At 41.3% G+C, this 18,156-nt stretch overlaps 1 protein-coding gene across 1 annotated transcript in view; it reads left to right on the top strand.

The window, feature by feature from the left end:
• The window catches only part of GNE (glucosamine (UDP-N-acetyl)-2-epimerase/N-acetylmannosamine kinase), a 34,714-nt gene extending 19,230 nt beyond the window's left edge, over nucleotides 1-15,484 (top strand). Inside the window, exons 7-12 of the mRNA XM_059836915.1 lie at nucleotides 5,769-5,979; nucleotides 8,368-8,497; nucleotides 10,130-10,351; nucleotides 11,221-11,403; nucleotides 11,993-12,109; nucleotides 12,855-15,484. Coding sequence (XP_059692898.1) covers nucleotides 5,769-5,979; nucleotides 8,368-8,497; nucleotides 10,130-10,351; nucleotides 11,221-11,403; nucleotides 11,993-12,109; nucleotides 12,855-13,090 — 1,099 coding nt within the window. The 3' untranslated portion in view covers nucleotides 13,091-15,484. The remainder of the gene's footprint in view (nucleotides 1-5,768; nucleotides 5,980-8,367; nucleotides 8,498-10,129; nucleotides 10,352-11,220; nucleotides 11,404-11,992; nucleotides 12,110-12,854) is intronic.
• The last annotated feature ends 2,672 nt before the right edge of the window (nucleotides 15,485-18,156 follow it).

Below are 18,156 nucleotides of genomic sequence, written 5' to 3'. Positions count from 1 at the left end.
TGGGAAGGCAGGAGTCTGCAGAGCAGTTCTGTAGGCAGATAGAAACTTGCTGGTTCAGGTGGCTGCTGCCACTTCCTCCTGCTGTCCATGGGCTCTGCCAGTGCTGCTGCCATGCTCTGCACCATGGTTCTGGGATGGGCTGGTGGGGAACGAGCAGTCTGTCTGCGCTGGCACAGGGTGCCCAACCCCAGGAACTCACTTGCTTTTTTGCTGCCAGCAGACCTTGCAAAGTTCACTTTGAAAGAGTTTCTAACTGCAAAATGCAGTTTTTAGAATGGCAAACCCAAGGCTGCCTCAAAAGGGAGAAGCTCTACTCCGGTAGTCTTCTCTCCTGGAGCAGCTTGGACTGAGGCGGAGCCAGCCCCTCCCTGCAGCAGCAAGAGGGCACATACAGACTTCACCCCAACACAGCCCAGAAACGCCAACTGGAGTCTGTCTGAGTCAAGGTGGGGGGGAAATGAAAAGATAACCCAAAAAGGGAAGGGAAAAAACTGCCAAAACAAAGATGAAACAGCCCTCAAAGCAATCACTACGCAGCAAAAGGCAGGAAACTGTCTGGGCAAGGCAATTTTAAAAATCCCCCCCCACCTGCCACACACACACAAAGTCCCCACGTGCAGGGTCTTGAAGAGACAGTAATGATTTTTTGGCACAGATAATTGTGGAATATAGTAACATTATAGATAACCCCAGGACTGCATCATCGGGCAAAACATATTTTTGGTTTTTATGGCTATGGTGTTCATGACTCTCACACCCCTTAAAGCAATGTGGTTGTTTGATCTTCTGTGAAGTGCCTGTATACCTATGCACTCAGCAAGTGGTATAAACAAGGTAATTTAATAAACTAGAAATCTATGTGAGGTTGCAGAGCCATGATCTCATTGAAATTATGGCGACATACCTGGAATGTTGTCATGGATGGCTGTGTATAGAGATAAATGTTGTCATGGATGGTTCTGTCTAGAGAGGACAGGTCAGAGAAGCAAGGTGGTGGAGTTGCTCTTCATGTGAGAGAGCAACTGGACTGTATCAGGCTCTACTCAGGGACAGATGAACAAGTTGAGAGTTTATGGATGAGAATTAAGTGACAGGCTAATATGGGTGACTCTATTGTGTGTATTTACCAGAGGCCACCTGATGAAGAGAGGAAGTTGATGAGACTTTGTGTGGGCAGCTGAAATAGCGTCGTAGGCCCTGGTTCTGGGAGATTTGTACCTGGTATTTGTTGAGAGTGACAAAACAGCTTGGCACACAGTTCAGAAAGTTCCTGCAGATCAGTGAAGATAATTTTGATGCAGTGGTGGAGGAGCCAGTGAGGAAAGGTGTGTTCTGGACCTTTTACTAACAAACCAAGAGGCACTGTTTGAAGATGGAAAGGCTGGGGACAGCATTGGCTGCAGTGACTATTTGAAACTCAGAATCCTGCACTGAAGAAGGAAAACAGCAAGCAGGATTATGACTCTCAACTTGCAAAGAGCTCTTTGACCTTCAAGGGCCTAGGAAGGAATCTGATGGATTAGGACTCCAGATGAGGAGGGTGTCCAAAGAGCTGGTCAGTACTCAAGCATCACTTCCTCTGACCTCAAGACCAGTGCATCCCTATGATCCAGAAATCAGGCAAAGAGGGCTGGAGCCCTAAATAGATGAGATTCTGGGGAAACTCAAACAGAAGAAAGAAATTTACGGCATGTGAAAAAAGGAAACAGGCCACATGGGAGGACTACAGGAACATTGTCAGAATATGCAGGGATGTGAGAAGGAAGGCCAAAGGCCATTTGGAATTCAGTCTGGCCAGGTATATAAAGGACAACAGGAAGGACTTATACATATTCATTAGCAGCAACAGGAAGAATAGGGTAGATGTGTGGCTGCTGCTGAATCAGGTGGGTGTCCGGGTGTTGGAAGACACTGAGAAGGCAGAATTAGTGAATGCCTTCTTTGTTTCAGTCTTCACTGCTGACAACAGCCCTCAGGATCCCAGACCTCAGAGGTAAGAGGACAAGGTTGGAGAATGGAAGACTTGTTTGTAGAGGGTTGGGTTAGAGATCAGCTAGGCAGAGTAAACATCCATAAATCTACAGACATGATAGGATACACCCATGTGTGCTGAGGGAGCTAGCAGATGTTGCTAAGCCAGTCTCCATTATCTTTGAAAAATCATGGAGTGGTCGAGATGCCTAATAACTGGATGAAAGCCTCTGATACTCCCATCTTCAAAGAGGGCAACAGAGAAGAGCTGGTGGGAGATGTGGTGGTTGGGGCTGTTTGGGATACAGTGATCATGAAATAATAGAACTCTCAATAATTGGTGAAACAAGGAGGAGCACCAACAAAACTCCCACACTGGACTTCTGGAGGGCAGACTTTGGCCTATTCAAGAAGCTGATTCGGAAAGATCCTTAGGAAGCAGCCCTTAAAAACAAGGGGTTCCAGGAAGAAAGTAAGTTGAAAGCACAGGAGCAGGCCGTCCCTATGTGCCAAAAGACGAGCTGTTGGAGAAGATGACTGGCCTGGATGAAGAAAGAACTTCTGAAGGAACTAAGAGAGAAAAAAATGATGACCTTTGGAAAAAGGGGCAGGTAATTCAGGAAGTATTTAAGGATGTGGCTAGGTCATATAGGAAAAAAATCTAGGGAGGTAAAAGCCCAATTAAAATTTAATCTGGCCACTTCTGTGAAGAACAATAAAAAACATTTATATAAATACTTTAATGGCAAAAGGAGAGGCAAGGATAATCTCCATTCATTATTAGATGGGGAACAGAATTTAGTAACTAAAGATGATGAAAAGGCAGAGATACTTAATACCTTCTTTGCCTCAATTTTCAACAGAAAGACAGGGACAGCTCTCGGGACAGCTGTCCTCCTGGATTGGCAGATGGTGTCAGAGACACCAAGCTGGGAGCGAGTACTGATCTGTTAGAGGGTAGGAGGGCTCTGCAGAAGGGACCTGGATAGGCTGGATAGATGGGCTGAGTTCAACAATAGGAAGTTTAACAAGTCCAAGTCCCAGGTCCTAGACTTGAGTCACAACAACCCCCTGCAGCACCACAGGTTGGGGAAGGTGTGGCTGGACAGTGCCCAGGCAGAAAGGGACCTGGGGGTGCTGGTCCACAGGTGACTGAACATGAGCCAGCAGTGTGCCCAGGGCTCCAAGAAGGCCAGTGCCATCCTGGCCTATAGCAGCAATAGTGTGGCCAGCAGGAGCAGGGCAGTGATTCTTCCCCTGTACTCAGCACTGGTGCGGCACACCTTGAGTGCTGTGTCCAGTTCCTCAATTTTGGAAGGATGTTGAGATGCTTGAATTCATGCAGAGAAGGGCAACAAGGCTGGTGAAGGGCCTGGAATACAGATCCTGAGAGGAATGGCTGAGGGAGCTGGGGTTGTTTAGCCTGGAAAAAGAGACTCGAAGAGACCTTATCACTCTCTGCAACTCCCTGACAAGAGGCTGTAGCCAGGTGGAAGTTTAGGCTAGATATTAGAAAGAATTATTCACAGGAAGAGTGGTTTGGCATTGGAATGGGCTACCCAGGTGTGAAAGATAGTCTGAAGTTCCCCTCATTTGCCTCACAACCATCCCAAGGACAAATATCCGGACCCTGAGGACCCTGATGGGAATTCTGGCCTGCTGGTGGTGGATGAATGCCAAAAATCCTGAGGCCCCTGAGCTGAGTTCTGCCAAATGATTGTTCACAGCTGTGTCTACAGTGACTGCTTCTAGCAGGGCCTGCCAGTGGGCGAGGTGCCCCATATGCCTGCACCTGCTTGGCGACAGTAGCCCAGGAATTTTCCCACCTCTTGGCCATATTAACTTGCTGGGGCAACTGTGGTAGCCGCCCCATGGAAAATCCTTCATCTGCTCCACTACAGCTGTGACGGACGGAGATTGAAGCCCCCCTCCCAAGGACTGAGGCTGAGACCCCCGTAATTCTGATCTAGGGGCGCTGGCCTGACTGAAGCAGGATGCCTGCTAAGTGTTGCCTGCAGATGTCTTCACTGGACCTAGACTGGTTTCCCATAGAAACCAGTCCTGAAACAATGGGTCCTGCTCACTGCTGATACTGACTTATCCTGCTGAGAACATGGACTGTCTGTACCCGTCTTCAATACCTTTTTCCCCCTCAGGAATTTCAATAGACTTACTTCAAGATCTGCTTCACCTCCCTCTGCAATGGACTACAATAGAACCCTGAGATAATTCGGACTTCAAGATCTCCCAGACATAACAGGTGGATCCTCAGCTGGATTGCAAAGGACTTCATCTTTACGTTTGGCAGTTATAACTCCCCCTCTTTCTCTCTCCCCCTTTCTCTTTTTTCTCTCCCTTAATCCCTCTATCGCATTTGCTGTGGTCATTCAATAAAGGTGCATTTGTTTTGATTAATGCTGAAATCCCCACTGTGTTGTGTTTTGCTCTCTGAGATCGGTAAAACGAACCATCGCGAGCCCCGTTTGTATGAGCAGATCGAGACACCAGGGAGGTGGTTGAGTTCCTGTCCCTGGAGGTGTTTAAAGAAAAGACTTGATGAGGCATTCAGTGCCATGGTTTAGCTGATAATGTTAGGTAGCAGGTTCTACTCGATTGTGTCAAAGGTATTTTCCAGCCTAGTTTATTCTGTGATTCTGTTATTTGGGGTCTGGAGCATCTCTCTTATGAGAAGAGAGAGAATGTGAAAGCCAGCCCTGTCTAGACAAGACACAACTGAGAGGCGGGATCTCTTCAGTATATAAAAATATCTCCAATGCTGAGGCAGAGGATGGTGCCAGACTCCTCTAAGTGGTTCCCAGCAACAGGACAAGGAGTAATGGCCATAAATCAAAACACAAGTTACATCTCAACTTGAAGAAGAGCTTTTCATTGGGGGTGGCAGACCAGGGGTGGCAGACCACAAGACTGCCCAGGTATGTTGCGGAGTGTCCCTCCCTGGAGATATTAAAATCCCACCTGGATGAGTTCTTGTGTCACCTGCTCAATGTGACCTGCCCTGGGGGAATGTTGGCCTGGATGATCTCAAGAGGTCACTTCCAACTCAAGCTGTTCTGTGCTTCTATGACACAATACTCAATAGCTGATTTGGCCTGATGATGCATAGAGAGTCCTGAGTGCAAGCTTCTAGGGAAGCTGCAGAATTCTGACAAGGTGCTTTTCCTTATTCCTCAGCCCTAATGAATATTAACTCTCATTCCTCTAACACGTAAGTTCCTATAAAGTTTGATAGATACTTGTTCAACTAAGGACAAGGATAAAAAGAGTATTTCTTAAGAATCTAAACTGAACAGTAAAACTGAATTCTTTAATACCAAGTATCTGATGCCATGTATGATATTTTAGAAACACTCATGTTGAAAACTGACATGAATGTACAGTTTATTATTACATAGTTGGCATCTGTGCGACAAGTACATCTTATTTGATTTGTTACACGTACATAAACTGTCCATAGTTTTATTTCTGCTTTGTGGTGGGCATCCCTTCATTAAACTTAATTTTGCAGGGGTTTTGGTATCATTAGTTTGCAGTTTTCTACATTCCAGTTTCATATTCCAAAATGAAGCTAATGGCAGACTCGAAAGATCTGTGTGTGTTCTTTAAACTACTGTCACTACATACCATGTCTCATGACAGTCTGTCATAGTGTGAGCTGCAGTATTGCCCGAGTAGCCAGATCATCATATTGTAATGATACTGTTACACTCTTCTCATGCAAAGAACTTTATAGATTCCAGTGTTATTTCCAATTACATGAATTCTTTTTTGTATTATAGTTCAAAGATATATGGAGATGGTAATGCTGTTCCAAGGATTTTGAAATTCCTTAAATCTATTGACCTCAAAGAACCATTGCAAAAGAAATTCTGTTTTCCTCCAGTCAAAGATAATATCTCTCAAGATATTGACCATATTCTAGAGACACAGAGTGCTCTGGCAGTGGATCTAGGCGGTACAAATCTCCGAGTAGCAATCGTCAGTATGAAGGTAAATATTCTGTTGTGCTTCTAGATATTCTGCAAACTCCACTGGGCTTTGTGGATATGGGCTTGTGAAGCCAAAGAGCTCCAAAACAAAGCAGTCTGTTGGCTTTTGTTGAGGGATAAAGAATATTTCTCACCTTCTTTCCTGCCTCTCATACAGTCCTGATACAGCTTGCTTTCTGCTTTGCTCTTCTAAGACTGATGTTAAACTAGCAATGCCCATTTGGTGGTGCAAGGTTTTAGCTGCTTCTTTGTGGGTTGACTACAGACTTTGAAGAATAGAACAGCATTTCATGGGTTGGTTCTCCTTAAAAGGTGACTCTGTTCAACCTGCAAGGTTTTGTATGTCAAGCAAAACATGGAGGGCTCCAGTAGTAGACTTTTTGCTTTCCCACTGCCTTATACTTGCGTGTAATTGACAAGACCACTCTGAGCAACAACCAGCATCTAGCAAATCAATTTACTGAACTCTGCAGCATTTCAAAGATGTGAATGAAATTCACGATGAGAAGTCTTCTGCTTTTGTTCTCAACAGTATTGGACAGTTAAGCCTACAGTTACACTCCATCTTTGCAGATAACTAGATCAGTTCAATAATAGTTGCCCAGAAGGCAGAATAAGGTGCCTGAAGCATGAAGGGTTATGTAAATGAACCTGACATAGTCCAGAATTTTCACATTCATTTAAGAGATGTCTGACAGATCTTCAAGGTCTTAAAGACAGCTTTTAAAAGTGTAATATTTTTAGAAGCAAAATTGACACCACAATTTTCCTATGAGTCAGCACAGACTGGAAAAAAATAATGTAAAAAAATACTGCCTACTTTACAGAGCTCAAAGTGACATTTGTGAAAATTGAAATGCTAGTGAAAACAATCAGACTTCCATAAGAAAATTTACACAACAGATGTAAGCATTTAACAACCAGTGGTAGAATATGAGATATATTTTTATTTTCACAAAAAAAAGGAGATTTAAAAATTCCTTTTAGAAGCCCTTATGTCTTCTGATAATATTTGCTGCAACCTTGTCTTCCAAAACAAGTTCTCTGATGTACCCTTGAACCTAAAAGTGAAGAAGAAACTAAGCATCTAAAATCCACAAACTCTGTCACTTAGGTGATACTGAGATGGTTGGACCCAGTACTCAAACCTGTTATCACTCTGGAATTTTCCAAGGTCTTCGGCACCAATGACTCAGCCACATTGTTGATAGATTGTCTTTGTTACTCCTCTTGGCTGAGTTGTATTAATTCAGTGCAGTTCACTGAGATACGTGGTTCAGGGGATTTAACAGGGAGAATAACACTGCTACACAGGATACCTTCAGCAGTCTCCTGGCTTAATCCTGCCATGAAAACATTGAATGAAGATCAGTTCCTTAGTACCCTTAGATTCCAAGCATGCCTCATGCATACTTTCATTACGCAGCATGACTGGGGCTGAAAATAATCTTTATGGCCCCTCCCCACCCTCTCCAAAGTATTTACAAGGGCATGTAATGACAGGAAAAGGGGGAATGCCTTCAGCCTGAAAGAGGGTGGGTTTAGATTGGATATTAGGAAGAGATTCTTTATTGTGAGGGTGGGGAGGCACTGGAACAGGTTGTCTAGAGGAGTCTGGGATGCCCCATCCCTGGAAGTGTTCAAGGCCAGGTTGGATGGAGCACTGAGCAAGCTGGTTTGGTTCAGTGTCCCTTCCCATGTTAAGGAGTTGGAACTGGATGATCTTTGAGGTCCCTTTGAACCCAGACTATTCTACGATGTATGACACTTGATGGTTCTCCAGAGATACTGCAAGTGACTCAGAAATGTAATTGCTTAGAAGATATTTCTGAAAGTATAGTCATTTTTGCCTTGAAATCTCTAGCATTTCTGTCTGTCTGATTCTGCTTTTTTTTGGTGAAATGGCATTGTCTGTAACACCACAGAAACCTTTCATGCAGTCAGATTGCAAAGATTTTATTTTTAAAGCACTGTGGGTTTTCTGTACTTTTTAGCAATTGTTACTCTCTTTTTTTGACACCTCAGTATTGAGCAATGTATTAAATACATTGCTCTGTACTCTGCATCATGGTTTATGCCTAACAACAATTGCAGCAGCTCTGGTGATACTTCCTCACACGAGCTATGTGTTCCTTAAAATGTGTATTTAATTTCAGATGGGAGGTTGATTACAGAAGCAGAATGCAATGCCTAATCTTACAAACTTGTCCCCCAGAGCTGTCAAGAACATTGCCTGCAGGTCCAAAAACTGAAGTATAGCATCTGTGTTTTTTTTAAGAGATAAGTTATAGGCTCTCTATTTTCAAATTGACCTGTAATTTATCTGGAAGAGAAATTTCATCATGACATACATTTCTCTGGGGCATGTTTTGTTGTTTTTAATTTCTAGGGTGAAATAGTTAAGAAGTATACCCAGCTCAACCCTAAAACCTATGAAGACAGACTAGCATTAATTCTAAAGATGTGTGTTGAGGCTGCATCAGAGGCAGTAAATGTAAACTGCAGAATTTTGGGAGTAGGTAAGTTAACAAATACTTTTTACATCTTTGTTTTTCAACATGAAATTAAATCACTACTCATTAATTTAAAACACTTCTCTAAAATGGATCTCCTGTACTTTAAGTTCTTACATATTCTTAACAAATATTTCTAAATAGCTGAAAATGAGAAGCTGACTATAAAGACTGAAGTTTCTACAGTTTGCAACGATGATTAAACAATCTGTTATGATAAACTATATCTAAAATGTGTTTTTTTAGAACTCTGGATTATGAAGCTCTCTGTTGTCTTGCCCTTGTAAATCAGATGCTCAGTGTTTATCAAAACAGCTCTTTGCTGTCCCTAAGCCTTTCTTTAGGGCTAGGATCAACTGTGCAGCAGAATTTTCAGATATACCAAGGCAAAAAAAAAGGCTAGAATATTAGGAGTAAATTTGTAGCTAACAGAGACAAAAGCAGCCCTGCTGCTGACTTCTAGTTCACTTGCAGTACAGTTCTGTATTAAACTGTGCTTATATCAGACAGGACTTCTTCAGTTTGATAGTGACTAGGAAATTTGGCCTTAAATACTAGTTATTTATGAAGATGTTGATTAATGTGCCCTGGATTTTTAAGAAGGACATAGAATATTCATTTTAGCTGAGAAATGTTCCTAAAGAAAAGTAGTTTGTTCCAGATGAAAACTTAACTGAATCACACACTATAAAGAAAAATTAACTTGAACATGTATTCTTTAAAAACAATGTTAAGTACACAAAGCTGTAAGGAGAAATGTTACCCCTCCAAATCTGATCTTTCTTACATCTTTAATGTCCAATTCAGCTGCCTGTTTTGGAGCTTTTATGGCTGCTTTCCATTACAGCATTAACCCTGGAGCCATCTTCTTATGTGACTCAGTTATATAACCTCTGTACAAGAAAATGTTCAAACTTTATTGTCCAAATCTTTGAACAGTTTTGATTTTTCACAAAAACAGTGTGTTTTTAAGGAAAAATCACTAGTTTGAGTCTAGTAATTATTTTAGTCATTCTGAATCTTGAGAGTAATAGCAGACTTCCAGACACTAATAGAGTTCAGGGTTTGAATAATTTATTTTTGTTGTCATGTCTTCTGTACACCACTAAAAAGAAAGGCAGCTATTAAGTGATTTGCTGCAATCTTGCCTGAAGTAGGAACATTAACTCTCTAACTAACATTAACCACTACCCATCCAGTTAGTCATAAGATACTTGGTGCCTTGTGATTAGAGGTGTGGCATTCTATGAACTGTCTTCTTTACTTTGAGGGTGACTGAGCACTGAAACACACTGCCTGGAGAGGTTGTGGAGTCGTCTTCTCTGGAGATATTCAAAACCCATACGGACAGAATCCTGTGCCACTTGCTGTAGGTGAACCTGCTTTAGCAGAGAGGTTGGACTAGATGATCTCCAGCAGTCCCTTTCGACCCGAACCATTCAATGATTTTGTGCTCTTTACGTGTCAAAAGTTGGACTGCTAGTAATACTTCAGAATTTTTTACTTTCATGCTCTGCTTCAAAGCCTAGTATCAGGGGGAAAAAGTCTTGTCATTAGAGAAATAAAAATAGGTTTTTACTTAAAGTCTGTTACAAAGACTTAGTTTTCATTTTTCTCTCCTGTATTTCTGGGACTTAGGTATTTCCACAGGTGGACGGGTAAATCCTCGAGAAGGAATTGTACTTCACTCTACAAAACTCATTCAGGAGTGGAGCTCTGTGGATCTCAGAACTCCTATATCTGATGCTTTGCACCTGCCAGTCTGGGTGGACAATGATGGAAACTGTGCTGCTCTAGCAGAGAGAAAATTTGGTCATGGAAAAGGAATAGAAAATTTTGTAACGCTGATTACTGGTACAGGTGGGTATGTTGTAGTTCAATGACACCCAAAGTCCACCATCACTTGGAGGCTCAGGTGTTCTATAGGCATAAACATTACTGCTATGCCTGGAAAACCAAAAATTCTTTTACTACACTGTTTGTTTGGTTTAGGGTGCTTTTTAATTTATTCTGGCAAATAAAACTACTCCCATAGTCTAGATTTTTTGATGAAAGAAGTTCTTCCGGTACTGCTACACGGGCAAGTAAGGAAAATCTGAGCAACTTCAACTGGAATAATTTTGCTTTTTTCAGTTTTATAGCTTAATTCTCTTTCAACTTAAGAAATACAGAATATGTATCTAGAAAATAAGCAACTGAATATAAGAAAGTATGCTTAAATGCAAATGTGGGGTAAGTTTTCTCATTTGTTAAGTATATAGTCCTTTAGATGGTGGCAGTAAGAACTAGCTGATGAATCTACACCCAATTTGGGAAGGGGCAGCAGAGGCCCACACATGTATCTGTGTGGCCCTTTAACACACAGGTTTAACTGCCTAAATACAGCATTAGAACTTCTCCTCTGAAGTGCAAAATTTTAAGGCCGCTTGGGTAGTTTTCTGAGTAAAGGGCATGACTCACAAGCTTAAAAGGTCTGTAATATTTCAGTACCATCCATAGGTTTTTTTAAAAAATACAAACATTATATACCATTTTGATCCATATACCAATAAGAGGGAGCTATGAGCTTGTGTATTAGGTGTGTCAAATCACTGAAGCAAATTATTTTATCTTGTCTATATCAGAATAAGCAAATATCAGTGTCTTGTAGTCTTTAAAAACTGTTGGGGAGCAGGGGCTGTTTGTCTTTTTTTTTTTTTTAAACAAAAGAAGCCTTAATATTTTTGCAGGAATTGGAGGTGGTATCGTTCATCAACACGAATTGATCCATGGCAGTTCTTTCTGTGCTGCTGAGCTTGGGCACATTGTCGTATCCTTGGATGGACCAGAGTGCCTGTGTGGCAGCCAAGGATGTATAGAAGCATATGCCTCAGGAATAGCGTTACAGAGAGAAGCTAAGAAACTGCATGATGGTATCTATTTACTCTGGGTTTGAAAACATAGTTACTAAACTGCAGTATAGGAAGACATTTTAAAAGAAGGTATTAAGAAAAAAGCAATGTGCCCTTCTTTTTCTAGGAGGAAACCCGAATAGGTGCACAGGCAGCCTACATAATACAGATCTTTTTCAGTAGTGAGGAAAATTTGAAAGCACTGGTCTCAGAACTTGCAGAAGCACACAGTAGAGCTGGTATTTTCTTTTTAAGCTTGATGTAAACTAATCTGACAGGCATTCTATGACATTTGGTTTCACAGGGGTTGTCTTTCAGCAAAAGCTTCTGAGTCTTAAATAAGTTTAAGAATATTTATATTTTATTTATTTTTTGGTCCAACAAGACTAGTGAATTATCACACTCTAACTGTTCGAGTTTGATTCCCTGCTTCTGCAAGTAGTGTCCTGAATAATATGGATATGATTACTTCAGCTAAAGTCAGGATTGAACAGATTATTCAGGATACAGTATACAAGTAAAAAAGATGGAAAGATTTTAATTGCCTATTTTTTCACCTTCTGACTTGCCACATTATCATGTTTTCCGCTTCGCTTTCTCTCCTTTTCAGATGATCTGCTTTTAGTAGAAGGAATGTCAATGAAGGAGGAGGAGATTGTTAGTGCTGCACACCTTATTCAAGCAGCTAAACTTGGGAATGCAAAAGCAGAGAGCATTCTCAGAACAGGTGAGAACATAGCCCAGAGGGTGAAACACTTCCATGATTGTATTTTAGGGGATACAGAAATGGTAGTACACTGTAACACTACAAGCAGCCTGTACATATTGAGGCCCTCTCACTATAGAAATTACTAATGGTAATGAGATTTTAAATATAAATGTTGGAGAAAATGTCAGCAGAAAAGTTAAAAGTATCTGTTCCAGTTAAAAAAACAAACAAACAAACTAGGAGATTAAAAGGCTCTGCAAAGATCAGTTTAAAAAAGAAGTCAGTAAAATCTCAACATTATCATAATGGAAAATTCTGGGACATTTCATTGTAGGCAAGTGAATGGCTAGTCTGAAGTAGCAAAGGCAATTTATGTTATATACTACTTTATATAAGGTGGATTTTACTGATTCACTAGTTTTAAGCATAGTCCTCCCTCATACATAGTGGTTAACACTAAGGTGGTAGAGCGATGCTTTCTTATTTTCTCCTTGCTTACAAGCATGCTTAATGCCTTGTTTTGTCTTTTCACATCCATAATGTTGAATAATGCTATATTGTGCAAAAAAAGTTTGCCTTTTCTTTTTTACTTTTGAAAGAAAATTTAATAGCAGACACATATTACCCGATAGCATAAAACTCTGTGGAACAAAACACTTTACTGACTTTCCAGTGTTATTTGCTGCCAACAGAACTGTTTCAACTACTGATGCCAGAACTGCTGTGAGTATTCTACTCAGTTTCTTTTTACTTCATCTTTCAGCTGGGACTGCGTTGGGCCTTGGCGTTGTGAACATTCTACACACCGTGAACCCGTCCCTTGTGATCCTTTCTGGAGTTCTAGCTAACCACTATGTTAATGCTGTCAAAGATGTGATAAATCGACAGGCGCTGTCCTCTGTTAAAACAGTGGATGTGGTGGTCTCAAATCTAGCAGATCCTGCTCTTCTTGGAGCTGCCAGCCTGGTACTGGATTATACTACACGTAGAATATACTAAAGAATTACAGAAGATTTAGAGAATTGGACTATTCAAATTCCTGATGGGTGGAGGGAATACTTTGCCCCAAACTTTTCTTTGATGACAGCAGCTAATGAATCAAGGTAGTGTTCTGAGTAGTTAGTGACTACTGTAGCATTTCCTAATTGAGGTATTATCTTTTTGTATTTTTCCTAAATTTCAGCTGACTTCATTGGAAGTAATGTGCAATTCTGGTTTTTAAGCACCTCTGTTGTTAAGCCTATACATTACTTTTGAGTGTGGCTGAATTATTTATGAGCATCTCTTGCTGTATGGGGATAATGTATATGGTGTGTAAAATTATAAAAATCTTGGGGATCCATATCTCATTTCCACTTATGTGAAATGAGACATTTACCAGCTTTTCAGTTTCCAGGATTCCACCCACAAAGTAAATAGGATGTAATCACCAGTAGCAGGTTGTAATTTAAGTGGGTGGAAATGAGGGCCTCTACAGTAAAAAAAGGTTACACCTAGAAATTCCTTTTCATTAAAGACTTGGTAGAGGCAACCCAGTTTATTTATTAGATCATCTCTAAAGGCCAAAGTCCCATTTTAGAAGCTTTGCATATGAAGGAAAAAACTACAGTTTAGAGAGCTTACTCCTGCAGAGGAGTCCAAACAAACTGTTAAGTAGAGCAGTGAGTATCTTTGTCTTCTGGCTATGGTCAATAGTAAATTGTTTGAATTTTAATCTTGGGGGACTTCTCAAGAGACTTAATCTACTACTTTAAGAGAGGGGAGCTGCTTATTCTTTGGTAGCCAGTTAGCTGAAATTGAGCCACGTGGCACAGCTGAACATAAAGAACCTTTCCCTGCAGAGTGACACAGTGCATGCCCTCAGCCATTCAGGTGGCTGCAGGTGCACTGTTCTTGTCCTGCTTTCACCATCAGCTTTCAGGATGGAAAGTCAAATCTAGCCCTTATCCTTGCCTTCAGAACATTCAGAGGCCTAGGAGAAAAGTATGGCAAGTACCAGTGAAGGCTTGCCTAAGTGTGGTTTGTATTTCTCTAATGAGTCCTTGATATACAGTGCTGTCTTTATCCAGCTGCTTCTTTAGCATACTTTCAAGATGCTGGAGAAATTGAAAAACCAACCCATCTATCACTAATCCAGAAAGATAACTTTGGAGGGCCAGTCACAAGACTGTCCTGTCCTGAATTTAATGACCTTATTTGACATCTAACTCAATCACTGATATTCTGAGGAGTCCAGTAATGTGTTAGTACAGGGTCTATTTCCACACTTGAACTTCTCCTCTAACCAAAATGAAATAATCTTCTGCAGCCATTGCCATGTCCTAGACAATCAACTTGTGTTGTCAGCTTATTGCAGGGGTTCCATGCTGTGCCCTCCTTATCACAAAAGTTTCATACCTTCTTGGTGTTTCTCATGGACAGCTCCTCGGAGTACTGGCTCTTTCTTCTTCAGACAGTGGCCAGCTGACTCCAGTTCCCTTCTCAACCAGCCAACCCACTCTTTTATAGCACTCTTCTTCTCACTGGTTACAGCTGTGGCCTGGTAAAGTCAGGCCTATTCCTAATCTTTGCTAATTGGCCCAGCTGCAACTCCTTAGGGGTAAGATTACTTTCTACACTGTCCTTATATTCTGTCCCCCTACAAACTTGGACTGAATAGCACCTGGTTCACTTGCTAATTCTAGGATATAATCTATACAGATTGTCTTTACTTCACTCTCTCTTCCACAAGGAATGCTTACTGGTAACTCACATCTTCAGAGCAGATTTCAGGACCACCAGATCTCCCTCCTCATGTCTCCAGGAACAATTATGCAGCCTCTATACCACTTGCCAATAACTGGTTCTTAACTGTTTGCCAAGTTATACTGGGCTTTATGTAACCAAGATTATTTAGTTTGTTTTCCTACAAATCTTGGTTTACTTGATGAGTATTGAAGGTAATGGAATTCCCTTCAATACCAGAGCATTAGCTCTATGAGCAGGTCAAGGAGAAACTGGCATTTCTCTGCAGTGACAGTAGCTCAGATCAGGAGTATTGAGGTTCTAACAGTGAGGAGGCCTGTCATTTGATCTTTCCATCCTCTGCAATCACAAGGACTGCCTGGCTAGAATGCCTGGCTAAAAGTGGGACCAGGCTTTTGCTTTCCAGACCCTCTGAGGCTCTGTGTTTCTGGTATCTCTGACTCAAAATGCTTTTCCCTAGCAGCTGAAGGGAGGGTACGGGCACAGAAAAAACACAACAGACTAAAACACACTTGAGAAGTTTTACATCTTCAATCTTCAAATGCTTTTGAAAATGCTTTTTTTCTGTCAATTGGCCAAGAACTTGCTGGATATGTAGAAGCAGTTTATAAAATCAGAAAGAATAAAAAGTCATGTTTAATAGCATAATAGTGGTTTTGTTTGTCTCTACTTCTTTCCCTGTTCAGAAGCATCTTTTGAACTTCAGGTACTTTAAAGTGGACCAGAGATTTTATGGATATTAGTCTGGGATATTAGATATTAGACTGTTGTATCCAGTCCCAGAAAGAGCAAACATGAGATGTTCACAGAATCTCTGCAGTAATGTGCTTACTTGATGCTGGCCTAGTATCATTTAGAATAGCCCATACCATCAAGTTTAGTTATTCAGTATTTTGAATCTTTGATATGCCACCCAGACACTTGGAAATAACAAATTCGTTAGTTTTCTGGTGGTCTTGGTCTTGAAGCACTGTCCTTCCTCCATTTAATTGTAACAAAATTGTCAAAAACTTGCACGCATTATCAATGGAGGCAATGGCAATTTTGTATTAAAAAAATGCAACACAGAGTAAGGTGCAAGGATTTATCCAAGGATTTATACTTGGATTCAGTGAAATCTGATCACTGTGTTGATTTCAAATGCCATGGAGACACCACAGGCATTAGTAAGTATATAACACCTGGGCTGTACACCCCTTGGACCATTCCAAGGGGTGTACAGCCCAGGTGTTATATACTTACTAATGTAAGTGGTGTTGGATTAGAACTAGTGCCACAGCACACAGTTCTGCAAAGGAACATCCATGCCTCTGTGACAAGTACTACAGGAGGAATCCTCTTGGCAAATACCATAGACACCCATGTTGTCCATTCTGATATACAAGCCAGTAATCTTTGTTTGCCTCTTAAGTGGTTGCTCAGAAAAAAAAAAAAAACAGCAGCAAGAAAGATAAGCTGCACCATGATTTTTTATGGCTGCTTAAAACTTAACTGTGCTCCACAGGCTAAGAGGATGAACGCACAGTGCTCTTGTTTTCAGGCTGCCTGCTTTCCAATGAACCCATGACCTCTCCATCCCCCTTCTTCTTTACAAATGCTCATTGTAATTTCAGACTGTGTGGCTGCTGGCTGCCACCTGATCAGAAGCTAAACAAAGCAAGTTCTATACCAGGATGTATTCAGCAAGAGTCCACAGCATCTCTCTCAATACTGCATGAGATCTTCACACACATGCAGCTGGGATTATATCTGAAGGACAGGAAGCGTCCAAGTTTTTTCCAGATTCCACTGACTAATGCTATGGAGATAAGCAGCAACAGTGGGAAGTTAAAGTCAGTAAACAGGATTGAGCACACACAGGAGGCCAGATATGTGGCACAATACTGTCACATGAAGTTACAAAACAAAGTGACAGATACTGACCTCTGAAAAAAACAAGTCAATGTCTAGAAACACAGACAAGGGAGTTGATTTTCCCAAATAAACCTGAGAATTCTTGTGCTCTGTCACAAGGTCTAAGTATGTAAAACAATTCTCAGACACAGAAAATGTCCTGACTCCAGGAGTGCTGTGTTTGGTTCTGAACTCCCCAGTACACGAGGTACATAACCGCACCAGAGACAGCTCAACAAAAGCCACAAAGATTATAAAGCAACTACAGAGTTTCTCCTGTGAGGAAGGGCTGAGAGCTCGAACTGTTCAACCTGGAAACAAGAAGGCTTAGGGGAATCTTACCAACGTATATAAATACTGGGCACAGACTGAAACACAGGAGGCTCCATCTGAACATCAGAAACACTTCTTTACTGTACAGATATCCAAGCACTGGCAGATGTTGCCCAGAGAGGAAGTGGAATTTCACTTCTTGGAGATCATCAGAAGGTGTCTTGATATGGTCAGGGGCATGACCATCACAGGCTCAACATGGTTCTGCTTGAGCAGAGGAGTTGAACCACATGACCTCTAGAGATCCCTTCCAACCACAGCCAGGCTATGATTTTGTGACAGCACTGATAAAGGAGAGAGTGAGCTAGCATACTTGAATGTAAGGCAGAAGAGGTAATCTCTACACCAGAGTTAGTGGAGGTAGTCAGAACCCACAGAGCTGTTCCAGCAGGATCAAATATGTTAAAAATCTGCAAACATTCTTGAGCTCTGCAAACCCAGCATATAAAATACTGCTTTAACTTCTGTAACATTGCTTTGGCCTTGAATTCGAGTCTTTGCGCATTTTCTTGGATTGCAGCTCTAAGCCACATCCATAGCCAGATAAAATAAAATACTCTGTAAGACAGGAAAATGTAGTGGTCAATAAATACCATAATTCAGTGTGCAGGAACCCCTCTAACCTGGTAATCTTTAACACTTTAAATACTGTATATTTAATGTAGTGGACTTTTCTTTATTAAATTATGAGCTCATTTTGAACACCTTTAATTTCAGAGCTTTTGAGTGTGCAGCAAAAAGGAAATTTTTGGTCAAGGTGGATACAAAACTAGTCAAGGCTAGGAAGGATTATCAGTATTCTATGGACTTGCTCTGTGCTTCAGTCCTGTTGGGACTCACCTGCCATACCCTTGTGCAGTTCAGAAGATATTTTCTTGCCCTAATCTTCCATGGAATCAAGGTTTCAGACCTGTAATCTACTATCATTCTCATCACCACCCATCAGTAGTGTGTGAATACACTTGCAAACGTGAGAGTAGGTCCAGTCATTACAGACAACAGTAAGGTACAGCTTAACTACTGCAGCCCAACTGGAAACCATTTATTGACTACCTGACCCACCAAAGGGACACAGCTGCTAGTAAGACAGCTGC

The sequence above is a fragment of the Haemorhous mexicanus genome, chromosome Z (genome assembly GCF_027477595.1).
Source record: "Haemorhous mexicanus isolate bHaeMex1 chromosome Z, bHaeMex1.pri, whole genome shotgun sequence".
NCBI lineage: Eukaryota > Metazoa > Chordata > Aves > Passeriformes > Fringillidae > Haemorhous > Haemorhous mexicanus.
This window is presented reverse-complemented; position numbering and strand designations above follow the sequence as displayed.